Source organism: Trichoplusia ni, chromosome 14 (genome assembly GCF_003590095.1).
Source record: "Trichoplusia ni isolate ovarian cell line Hi5 chromosome 14, tn1, whole genome shotgun sequence".
Lineage (NCBI taxonomy): Eukaryota > Metazoa > Arthropoda > Insecta > Lepidoptera > Noctuidae > Trichoplusia > Trichoplusia ni.
In genome coordinates, this window is record NC_039491.1 from 10,442,306 (window position 1) to 10,455,767 (window position 13,462).

At 35.4% G+C, this 13,462-nt stretch overlaps 1 protein-coding gene across 3 annotated transcripts; it reads left to right on the forward strand.

Annotated features, from left to right (window-relative positions):
- Positions 1-671: 671 nt before the first annotated feature.
- Positions 672-5,166, forward strand: LOC113500886. Of its 3 annotated transcripts, none has more exons than XR_003401239.1 (2): positions 672-881; positions 1,423-1,555. XR_003401239.1 is itself a non-coding variant. In XM_026881809.1 (2 exons), the coding sequence occupies exons 1-2, from the start codon at positions 714-716 to the stop codon at positions 4,619-4,621; spliced, it is 1,713 nt and encodes a 570-aa protein (XP_026737610.1). In that variant the 5' UTR covers positions 672-713; the 3' UTR covers positions 4,622-5,166. The 3 variants fall into 3 exon arrangements, 2 of the variants coding, with proteins under 2 accessions (XP_026737610.1, XP_026737611.1); XM_026881809.1 differs by lacking the exon at positions 1,423-1,555 and adding an exon at positions 3,077-5,166; XM_026881810.1 differs by lacking the exons at positions 672-881; positions 1,423-1,555 and adding exons at positions 2,515-2,962; positions 3,077-5,166.
- The last annotated feature ends 8,296 nt before the right edge of the window (positions 5,167-13,462 follow it).

The following is a 13,462-nucleotide window of genomic DNA, read 5'->3' on the forward strand; positions in this document are numbered from 1 at the left end:
GTCTGTCGTTTACAAAATTTTTGACGTTATCAGATAGACTCATTGCTCTTCATTAGGAAAATCATTGTTGTGTATTACGCTTTACAGTTATGACAAGCTGTCAATACGAATTGAAGTCTTGTCAAGTAAAAGAATCACGTTCCAGTACTCGTACCATTTATCGAAGTTTTAATTTAGTTAAATAATTACCTATATAAGGATTTCTTTGTTGATTAAGAAACAGTGTTGGACGATTCCTTGAACCACATATTTCTGTAAGTTTTCTTCTCTGGTCACGTTTATAGTTGGGATTCATAATTCTCGCAAAATTCAATGGAATTGCTATCCAGCCGTGCTTATAATCATAAAAATCTTTACACGAACGATTCGGTCTACGACATAAAGGGTTCCAAGCAACAGAAGAATTACAAAAATCGCTGCCTACTTATACTCTTCCGGTCATCCTCTGTAAATCAGGATGCAATCTGTAATATCGTCCAGACTACATACATAGTAGGAGACACTTTCATTGGTTGTCTAGACTTAAGACAATGACCACGGGACTGATTTCGACATTCCTTCCAAGGACAGTCTACACTGCAAAAAATCTATTATATGAACACAAACCCCTCTTTTTTATTATGGCATATTTTTTTTCAATACAAAGTCCAGTTATTTCTTTAATTTTGCCGTTAGCTTCAAGAACTGATACTACGTCTCAAGTTAGAAGAAAAATGCGCTACATCCTGTATTTCCTGGTATACTCCTGCTTGGTGATCGGCCTGTTCATCACCCTGCTGTACCTGATGACGGTGGTGGACCCCGGCCTCATGCAGCTGCCAGAGAAGGCTGTCAAAATGATGCAGAGGTCTGAAGTGGAACAGGATTCCCCTGGTGTACTGGTAAGGCAGCAGTTTATATGGTCCCCAAAGTTTTCTTTGACCATCGGGAAAAAAATAGGATGTCTAGTTTATCAAATAATTTTGAGTTGTGGTGGCATTGCGGGTTTGTATGCCATGTACCAATGTGACTTTTTAAGTTAAAGTTAGTTCCATCATTTTTAAAGATTACTCTGAACGGTAAAAGAAAACTTCTAAAAAAAACTGGGTTTAACTAGAGATTTAATTATGAAAAAGAGTTGATATCTCGTCAAGTGAAGTATCTGAAGCTTTGTGTTCGCGGATATAGTAAGTGATGATCATGTGCGATCGTAGTATAGCAAAATAAAATAAGAAACGGATTTTGTTCAATTAGTAGATAAAAACATGGTACTCTATCAAATTAATGACCGTACCACGCTTAATATAGCCGGTCTTGCTTCTAACATTCATGAGACAGGAACCTTAGTAGCTATTTTGCCAGCTGGATACGGAGCCTTACTAAAGTCCTAACATAGTTTCGTAATTACGAGATAATCTGTCGTAAAGCTTTTACGTTTTACAGCCTTCCGACATGTACATTGACTTTACCGAGCTCCTGAACAGAACAAGAAACTGATCGATCAACTTTTAAATGTACACCTAATATTGTATGATATACTCGTAGCCACGTAAAAATAAACTCTGCTTAGATGGTATAAGGTTGATTTTTATTTATTGGGATTTTAAGGGGTGTTGGAAATAGAACTGACCTTGTTCATTGACATTGTTTCACGAATCAAACCAATCCTTATGCTTTACCACTGCGACTTGTTATTGAGCACACATTTGAAATTATTTGTATCAAAACGTTTTAAATTGCTGAGAAATATTTTGCAAAGAAAATAGCACTGTGTAGTTCCATAAGATTCATTTCTTAACTTTCTTTAACATAAGCTCTCTTTATCCCCGACTCCTTCTAGATAGAATTTTTAGACTCTGGCACCAAAGTAACTGTCAGAATTTGACAGTCAGTCAAATTTACACATCTTGTTATTACTTAATTTTACTTTTGATACAATTTTATTTTATATTTGATATAGTATTTTTATATGCTTATATAACAAGGCCTATTCCTAGGTGAGCGATGCGAACGACGTAACCCGACTATACTGGAAGTTTAGTTAAATATAAAAAAGCAACTGATGCAGAAATTAAATATCAAAAACGTTTCATAAGAATTAAATTTTGGGCTTTATTACGAATTAACTGGCGCTTGATTTTAATTTAAAATCAATTCTGGAATCCTGTGTGAAGAATTGTTGACTGTTTACTGTGTTAAAAGAAACACCAGCGGAAAATCTTCGTGGTAGCGTAGCGCTTTTCACTGCAAAAGAAAAGTCTACCTATCTCTCAGCATATTTAAACCAAAAGTAATTGCATTTGAATAATATGACCGTTAAACATAGTATACATAATATACATAAATTAATAGGTTTGTTTGAATCAATTAAAACTTGAGCAGTAAAAACAAGTACACAAATAAGTAAGAAAGGTTCATGTGGAAAATAGGATGGACTAAACTAGGTATCAAGAAGGTAAATTACCAAGCATGGATAAATATTTGATGAACAGCGTGAAGTGAACAACCTTGGCAAACCTTAAATTTTGTAGGCTAATATGTTTGTACGCATTTTCTAAAATGCTGAAAATATTCATAAAATTCTTTTGCAAGGTCCTTAGAATATGCCTGAGCGACGTATGAATGGCGAATTGCGCATGGTCCACTACGGTGACAACTCTGTAATCTATGGTTCAAGAGTCCTCGGTCTCCCGGCACCACCGCCAGCCCGTGTCGTGCAACCAAAGCGGTAGGTCTAGACGACACAGTCAGTGTAACTAATCCAGTATAGTCGTACCTTACTGCCTATATCGCATCTTGTCATTTCTATAGTCACCACCCACGTCCACCCAAGGCAATGGTTAAAGGAACTATGGCTGTTTCGTTATTAAGTGTAGTAGTAATTGTATTGTTTTTCGTCATGTGTTACTTAATGAGTAATGTTAATCCACCACCGTTGAAGAATGATGACACAAGAGAGGAGCATCGCTCTAATGAGTTACAGGTACATCCTTTACAACCATCAACTCTGTTTTTCTTCTATTAAAATGTTGTATATAAGTATTTATACGGAATTTCCGCAACCCTAAAAACGATTTATTATTAATTTTACTTTCAGTTTGAAAACGTAATATTTGATGACGTACCGCCCCCGGGAGATATGCCTCAGTACGGATTAGAAAAGGTTGAAGTTGATTCGGTAGAACTAGTTACACCGATCGAACCAACCGAATCAGAACAACAAGTTACCATTGGTAACTACAGTTTGTGGAGGTTCACCACAAGAAAAGTCATACCTCCACTCTGGCCGCGTACTACAGCACCTAGCGTAATACCAACAAACACACCAACTAAACAAGTGACCTCAAATAATACACACGGCTTGGACAAAAAAGAAAAAGAACAGTCAGAAGCTTTGCCCATAAAAGGTCATAGAAGATCAATAAGCGGTTTAAAAAATGATGATGACAAACCCGCATTCGTTATTTTAAAAATACTAGACACTAGCGGAGAATCAAGAATAGAAATTAAACTAGGCCATGAAAATTCATCTAAAAGAAGAAAAAATAGGGACAATAAATCGAAAAATAAGTTCAAATTCAGTATGTCCCTGCCTAACAATAATGATCAAATAAAAAAACGAGTTTTAGCCAGAAATACAATAATAAGTATAATGCCAAACGATTCCATAATTATTGACGAATACGAACGTGTTATAAGTGACGGTAAGAAAAAACCAAAGGAAATTATGAAAATTGAAGAAAAAGTTGCCAACGACATAAAATCTATGATTGGAATCCCTAATGTTACAAATAGAACAATACGTAATATTACAGATTACGAAGATGTCTTGTTCACGAAGACCAGTGACAATACGGGTATTGTAACAACATCAATAGTTACAAGCAGAGATGTAACATATGAAGATACATTCTTAAACAACGATGTAGGCTTAACAACAGATAAAGACATTGCGAAAAATGTAACTAATACAGGTGAAACTGAAACTGAACCACGCAGTACTCTTAAAATGGACGTAGTTTATCCAACCACTTCGGTTGCAGTAACAACTGAAAACCAGGAATATTCTATAATACCGACGTTGAGTATATTTCAAAGTGAAGATGTATCGAATAACGATATATCAAATACATTTCTAGATGACTTCACAAGTGTCAAAAATGCTACGGAAGTATTTAAAGCAGTAGCTAACGTTAGCTTTGATGACAATGTCAGCAAGACAACACCAGTAAACGAACAGGATATTAATTTAATAGCTGACGTGAGTGTTCTGATGGACAATCCCAGCTCCGTTTCAGATTTGCCCATAGCCAATGTGGAGTCGTTTGATTTACTATCGAAACTAGACGCTCTAAGTGAGAATTCAACTCTAACCTCTATAGAATCGATATCTCACGAGAATAGCTCTGATTCTACAACAAATATTGCAATTACCAAAGGAAATGCCACGGTTCTAACAACAATCTTAACATTTCAAGATGAATTACAAAGAGCTACAATATCAAATGTAGCTATCCAAAATGATAATTCTATTTTATTAGCTACAAATCATAATGAAGATTTAGCACTTACAACAGCTGATATGACGGTTCCAAATGAGAATGCAAATGTTGAGAATAAAACTAGAAACAATTTAGTTTAATGAGTCAAATTCATGTTGTTGATTTGTCATGTGAAAAGTGTAAGAAGGTTGAGGGGAAAAGTAATTTAACAAGTAAACACAATAAATCTATTTTTTGGAAAAAATATTTTCTTTTTGTCATATAAGTGTTTTCATTTGAGTGTAACCCACGACATTAGAACTGACTTCATTCCAACATAATGAATTAATTTGTTCTGAAATATCTCAAACAAATTCGCTAATACATAATTGCAAAAGAATTTCGCTCCAAGACCCAACAATCACGACCATTTACGAAATATCAAACAATCGGAATCAAACAAGCTTTTCAACTGCATTAACGTGCGTATTCGGCCTTGCAATACATTTTTTAACACTATAATAAGATAAACTGCATTTACATTATACAATAAAGTTAAAATTAATAGGTGTTCTCGAGACACGTGTTCGGAGCTAGTTTCCAAACACGAAACGGCTTTATCAATCAGTGAATGTTGGAGCGAACATTGTGAAACATTGCTAACCTATGTTTAAACGTTTGCTATGATTTTGTATGTTGTTTGGCCTTAGTGTTTATGGAGCTTTAGCAACCTGACTTAGCTTATAATTATCATTTAGAAGTACACGACGTACTGGAGATTGGAAATCATTTAAAACTTTGGTATCAGTTCTAAAGTAATTATGGTTTACAATCTATTTATTTATTTATTTATTTATATAGGTTTACCAACAGCTTCTGTGTACAGTAATGCTTATGTATTTTGATAATTATGTCTAAGACTTACACAGTCGCCAATTACTGGTTAACCAGCATTCACAAAAGAAGTGATAAGTGCTAAGAATAATCCAAAACTAAAACTAAATTAACTAGGTTACATGAGCTTGAAGTTAAAAATACAATAGAGCAATAAACTTAAAACATACTTATAAAACAAAAACAGTATTGTCTCTTTGCAACAGGAGAACAGGAAAACTAATAATAATAACCTACTGAGATCAGAGTTGAACTTAAAAATAGATAACTTAATAAAATACAATATAATATAAATCTATGTACTACTAAACACAATTAACATTTTGCTGTGACTCTTGGGACTCCAATAATCGGGCCTTAAAGATGTTATAGGAAACTTGGTAAATATCAAGATCGGGTAGGGATTTAATTAACGCATTCATCTCTCTGCTAAGCCTGACCAGTGGCGAGTTTACTCCTATGTTGGTTCTAGTTATTGGAGTATGGAATAGGTTGGTAATGGGATGTCTAGGAATATTGTATGGTACTTTTAGTCCAACATTTTCTATGAGTTTAATACAATCTAATTTATTGTTCAACAATTTGTAGAAGAACATGAGGTCGTGCATCAGTCGACGGTCGCGTAGAGAGACCATTTCATAACACTGAAGACGTTGTTCATAAGGACAACGAGGTGATATTTTGCCAGATGTGTAGGCTAAGTGCTTTGTGAAGGCCCTTTGAATGCTTTCCACTCTTTGTGACTGCACCGCGTAGAGCGGATTCCACACTACGCTAGCAAATTCTAAGTGGCTGCGGACTAAGGCATTATATAGTACAATTTTTGTTCTAATCAAATTAAACCCTCTAGAACTCCTCTTAAGGAATCCAAGCTGACGTGCCGATTTCGTTACGATACTATCTATTTGGCTCCTAAAGTTCAAATGACTGTCCATGATCACACCCAGATCGCGTACCTCAGTAACGGTGTTCAACACTACACCTTTTACGTTGTACGAGACGAAATCAGACTGTTTCTTCCTGGTGAATCTGATATGACTACATTTCTTGACATTAAGTTGCATATGATTTATCCTGCACCAATTATCAATTCTGTCTATGTCATCTTGAATCAAAGCAGTATTCTCTTTGGAAGATATAGTTTTAAATATTTTAAGATCATCAGCAAACATTAGGTATTTACAGTGACGGATATGATGTGTGATATCATTAATAAAAAGCGAAAACAGAACTGGTGCGAGGTGAGAACCCTGGGGAACTCCTGAGTCAGCAGAGTATGAGTAGGATTCATAGCCATTAACGGCAAGAATTTGTGACCTTCGAGACAAATAGGACGAAAACCATTTCAACAATGATCCATGTATACCGTTATACCGTAACTTCGATAGTAGCAGAGAATGGTCTACCTTGTCAAACGCACTGCTGAAATCCGTGTACACAGCGTCTACTTCCAACGCCTTGTCAAGAGTTAAGGTCACTTCAGATACAAACTCGACGAGATTAGTTTCTACGCAGCGACCAGCTTTAAATCCATGTTGACTTGGTGAAATAATTTTAGCAATGTGGTGAGTAATGATAGGACAGATCAGCGCTTCAAAGATCTTGGGAAAACAGGATAAAATTGAGATAGGACGATAATTTTTAACATTAGCTGGATCACCTTTTTTCAAAACCGGGACTATTTTCGCTCTTTTCCATACATCAGGGAAGATACCGTCATCTAGGGAAGAATTAAAAATAAAGTGCAATGGTAGAGCCAGTTCACGGCAGCAACGTTTTATGAATAAGGGGGGTATCGAGTCAGGACCTGGCCCCTTCAAAATATCTATACGTTTGAGCTTATTAAAAACTTGGTTCTCTGTAAACTTAATTGAACCTATAATTGAGTCAATCCCTGAGAAATCATTGGGACAATTGTTATTTGAGAAATTGGTAGGTACACGACTATAAACTGATACAAATTGATCCGCAAAAAGATTAGCAATTTCAGGACCACCACTAACTACCCTATCATTCATAGACATTTCAGCAGGTATACTAGATTCACCTCGGCGCTTATCTTTTATGAACCTCCAGAAAGTTTTAGGATTCTTAGGAATATCATTCTCAATCTTGCTTTTGAAATTTTTGTAACAGTCGTTCATTAATGCGTGACAGCGACTACGAAGTAATTCAAATGTGAGTCTGTCCCGAGGATTTTTATATTTGCGGTATTTTTGCCTATATTTCTCTTTTTCAGACAGCGCTCCAATGAGTGCATTGGAAAACCAAGAGGGATATTTAGATTTTTCTTTGAGTATTTAGGAACAAATTTTTCGATTGAGGTCTGAAGTACGTTATAAAAAGCATCAACTTTTTCATTAATATCGACACATTTCTCAAAAGTAAAGTTCCAATTAACGTTTTTAAGATGATTTTTAATCTGTTCATAGTCGGCTTTAAAGAAGTTGTAACCAGAGCGATAGTTAGTTTTTAGCTGTTTAGTGTCAGTATATGGAATGGATATAAGCAAGTTAGGGTGATGAGAGTCCAATTTACTTAAAAGGTCAGTGGGCTTGTTAACTGTTAGATCTGATATGTTACTAAATACTAAATCTAATATTCTATTTTCGGCATTTAGGGTGGAATTAAATTGGTGTAGTTGGTTAATTGACAGAAAGTCAATTAGCGAGTAGCCTATTGAGTTTTCATAGTTCGATGGCGAGAGATGTAGATCCTCATCTTTCCTAGTCTAATTAATAAAACCCAAGTTGAAATCGCCAAGAATCACAACATCATCAACATTATTAAGCACATTATTGACATTATTTAAAAAGTACTGTAGAGAGTCTAATTTTACTGGAGGGGGCATATAGATAATACATAGTGCTATTTTCTTAGTTTGATTATTAACAGATAATTCTATAGATAGCCATAAATCTTCAAAATTGCTTTCCCAGTTTTTCATTCTAACACATTTTATTTTACTATTAACAGCAATCATAACCCCTCCTCCATCGTTTTTGGATACATTTGAAGTAGATCGATCTCTACGATAAACTACATAACGCGGGTCAATGAACTCTCCATTAGTTATACTATTATTTAGCCAAGATTCAGTGAAAGCAATTATATCAAAATCGGTGAGTAAAATATTTTTATAAATGTCTTCTGTTTTAGTTCTCATTCCACGAACATTTTGATAGTAAATATCAAGCATTGCAAGTACAAAAAATGCCAATAACACTGATAAAAAAATTAAATAGGTACATACATCTAAATTAAACTGCGACGTCTGTTGGTTTCATCAATTTTAAGCTATCCTGATTGCGTATGTAGATAGGTTTTGAGTAGATGTCCTTTCTGACAAAAATACGGCCATTTCGTATCCAGACAAAGTTGTATGACAGTTCTTTAGCCATCTTGCGTGTCGCAGCGTGGAGGTATTTTCCAGTAGGGCACAAATGCTCGCTAACATAAATAGGCACTCTGTTACCACCTATGCCAATGTGATGTGAGCTCAATTTGTCCGTGGGGTGTTTCTTGTTATAATCTCCCACGGCAGCCAGAAGGTTGTCACGCTGACGGGGGCTGCGGAGCTTAGCGATCACAGTACGTGGGCGGTTGTTCTCTTTGTTTAGTTTGGCAACTCTTGTAACTTGCATGATGTCACTATCGCTAATATCGCAGCTGGTTACTTTCGCGATATTCTGTAGTGTCTGTACTAGGTTTTCGGACTTGTTTTCGGGCAAACCGTTTATTTCCACGTTGTTTTCACGCATGTTTTGTTCAACAATACATAATCGAGTAGTAAGGTCAATGACATTTTGCTGAAGTTTTGTGTTATCGCTACGTAATTGATCAATTATGGCATCCTTTTCGTCTGAACGTTTCCTAAAATCTTCGAATTTCTCGTTGAAAAATCCAAACGAAACTTTGAATTCAGATATCTCTTCTTGTATGTTTTTCAATTGATCAGTGAGTAAATCTTTAAAGGACGATTTAAGTGCCGCAGCCAATTCATCCTTAATTATTTCTCTTAACGTGTCTTCGTTTAAACAGCTTTCTCGGCAATTTGTCGTGGACTTGGGCAGACTTTTTTTCCTTAGAGTCACGTTCATTACATCAGGTGATGTTTTTGGGCTCGATAATTGTTCCATTTTACAATTTATTATGTTTTATATAAGCAATAATGACATGCAGATATTCAGGCAAATGCAGCTTTTATTCATATATTGTATAACGCTTAAACTCGTGAAGCACGAATCGGTTGGCGGGCGGGCGTGTAAGCGTTATGCGTGTGTGTGTTATGACAATCTCAATCTCGTATGTCATGACAATATTTTTCCTAGATTTATCTATTCTGGGATTATCCTTTGGATAATGGTATAACAATATTCATTTCAATGTACTCAAAGCATAAAATATAAGAAAATAGTTATTACTTGTGCATACCTACACCTGCATCAATAAAGTCAAATGACGTAAATTAAAATATTGGCACATTCATATAACACGATATTTGAATACATTTACGTTAATGCCCAAACATTTTGCAAACGAAATTCTCATTGGTATTAATGAAGAAGCTCACAGTAATAATAATATGCTAAATTATTTCGGTAATAACATTAGACGTGCTTACAATCAATAACACACAGATTTTGATTAAAGGTCTCAAGAAACCGCAAATTTCTTAATCGTACACTTTAAAAAGTTGTATTAAAGAGTTTCGCAATATGTTTGCGAAATATTGGCAGATGCTTGTTGGTGAATTGAGCCTATTGTTCAAAAAATATTCGAATTTATGTCTTAAACGCTATGGAACTTTTGTGGAAATATTGACAAGATAAAAACAAGACATTCATCCCTAAAAATGAAAATTATATAAATATATTTCAATTCCCTGCTTACCTCTTTGCGGACCTCGTAGCTAAATTACAACTGCATAAGTTGTTAGTTCACAGGTTATGCTACACTTGATAGGGTCTGTCTTTGCGTGGGTGACCATCCATGCCATAACGAGTTCCTCCGTGTTTCGGAAGGCACTTTAAGTTGTGGGTTCCGGCTGATATTTATACACTTCTGACATAACGAGTCTGACAAAGGGGTATCGAGTTGCCTAGGTAACTTGGTTGAGGAGATCAGACAGGTAGTCGCTCTTTTTAGAACACTGGTACTTAGCAGCATCCGGTACTAAAAGCCGAACCGAACCGAATCCCCACATAGTCGGGAAAACTTAGCCAGATGAAGACATTCTTTCTTGAAGAATACTTTGCTTTTGAGTATTTAAAAAATATTGGTATGGTGGTACCTATTGCCCAACATAGTTTCGAGTAGATTGCACTACAGTATAATAACAGCTGATGATCACTTTTGGAAATAATTGCAGTTCATTGGTCTGCACTCAGCCGAGTAATTATTACATTGTTGATTGCTTTTCTAGTTAATGTGTGTGTTGGAGGTCTTTACTCATAAACCATCATCGTTTATTTAGGGATGGGCGACTGATGAAATCTTAAGCCGTAATTTTAGAATTTCAATTTGCAATAGAAGAGAAATTTGTTAATTTGTGATGGAAACTATAAAAAACACGAAATAAGATAATAATTGCAACTCCAAGTATAGAGCAGTGGTATATGCTATATAGGCAGCACGCCGAACCAACTCTGCGCGATGTGTCACGGGTTCGATCCCCGCGTCGGACAAGTATTACAATGATCCGGAAACACTTGTTCTAAGTCTGACTGTCTATGTACGTGTGAATTGATTTTTTGTGAAACCGTAACACAAGAATCAAATTACTGAGTGCTGGAGGAGTCGTTAAACATAAAAAGTATATCCAATATGTCCTTTTACTTCATTTTTATCTAAGACAAAAGCTTTAACCAAAACTTACTAAAAGATTTTTAGAAATCAATGACAATGCATGCTAGTCCTATTGGCAACATCGCAATACTTGAATAACTCATTCTGTATATCTTATAAAACACATCTTTGCTAGCAAAATGGCATATGCCTTAAAACATAAAATCACAGACGATCATGCAATAAACTCGCTTATATTATGGATAGTTCAACACAACCATTACTATAAGAAAGGATAAATTACGTTGATTCTAGTTATATACCTGTACATTACCCGAACATGTATCATTTGAATGTTACAAGAAATTGTAAATTATGAATTATTGTTGGTTAACGAAATGTTTTTGCAAGATGGCGCTAGCTACCTACCTGTAGGTATTAATGATACTGTAGCTTAGGTCTGAGAATTTATTATTAATTGAAGGTGTATTACCATTCAAATTTTGAGCATTAAAATCCTTCAAAGATACTTGTGTAGTATAGTTATAGCGTTAATAACGATTAGAATTCCTTCCATCACTTCTTAAAGTTTGTCTACTGCAGTGTGAGAGAGATGGCGCTCTACGCCGAGTAGTGATGTCCCGTTTCCACGATTGCTGTAATGTTACTCTGAGAGGTAAAAAAAAGGCCTTCAGGATCCCAATTCTGCTTTTTACGATGGGCGTTCAATGAATGAAATTCGCACTATTCCTAAGCATTATTGCAACACAATAATTTTAAATTCAGTACGGGGCGGAACACTCACATTCAATACAATTTTAAGAGGACAGGAATAGTTTCAAATTTCATTTAATTCATCGGCCACTGGAAATAGCAGAATCGAGGCCCAGGCGCGGTAACAGTCCGTTCTAAAGCGTCGGTTTGGACTGCAAGTCGCGGCGAGAGAGTGGCGCGCGCTTACACGTGCGCGCCGGCCTGCCTTGAACGACCTTGCCGATCACCTGGTTTTACTTGCGACGTACTGCACATTCGAATAGTAAAGGAGAAACATTAAGGTTATTCAGAGGTGTTATTTAATATTAGTTTTAATACTTCTTCGTCTGTCTGCCGCTTTTATTATTGAAAGTTGGATATCAGCTGTTGGGATCAATTTTTATCTTTTTCAAGGGTCAAACTGCGTTAGTTAACATCTTAAAAAAGTATTATAATATTATCCTAATTTTTGCTTTGAATATGCTCGAGTATTGGTCACAAATTATACTTTGCTTTGTATGATTGCTGTTTCAGCCAGCGTCTGCCAGCGCTAGCAACCCCGACCATAGATCGAAGTGTGACAAAGCTTTGATAAGATCTCTTTACCAATAAAATAGAAACTAAAACCATCGGGCATCGGAGAAACATTTTTAGAAGAAACCAGAAAAAATACGAATACCTATGTATACTGTTGAGAAAACACATGTCTTTCATTTATCGTGCCAATTGGGTCGGGCAAGAATGTGTGGGCGCCAGTAAAGATGTCGACTCAATACGTCTCCTCAAATGCTTGAAAGGAATAATCTTAGATTAGGCTTTCAAAGACTGCTTTACAATTCTCTTATAACTAAAAACCTACGTGACGTTTGTATAATAAATTGTGTTTTTAGACTAGGCTTTTTCCAACTATAGGACTTAAATTTCGGACTCGATAGAGTAGACGGGATGTTGTATGTTTTGCCCAATCATAGTGCTGCTCTTTTGTATAGTGTATCTTATTCTAATTGTTTGAAAATAAACAGTACTGGGCTTACACTTTTGAATAATGTATTGAAAGCTATATGTATTTTCGTTATTCCAAGTCACTTGTAAAAGGCAAAGAAAAACATCGTAAGGAAACCTGGTTTTCAAATATTTAATAAGTAAAATAAATTTAAAAATAGGACTGGATATGTCCGATAGTACCTAGTCTAATGAATACGTGATACGTGAGTACCCTGATAAGAAATAATTTTAAACAGTCCATGCACAAAGCGTTTATTGATAAAATGATATTTTTCTTTCCATCACTGCATCTATATTTAGCGAGCACGCTTTAATGCAACTAGTTGCTAATGGAAAATAACCGTCGCGACCCCGTTTCTTTGTTTTAATTATTTTTTTGCCTCCGCGCTCTCGTTATGTCGAAAATATATAAATATCGTACTTTCAGAGATATTATATTACATTGATATAATGATAAAACGTCAATTAAGACTGTTATGTATTCATTCTTAAGTCAATAACTATTATTATTGGTAATGTTTTTTTTTATGGTTGAAGTGCAAAATAAATTAAGCTTGAAACAA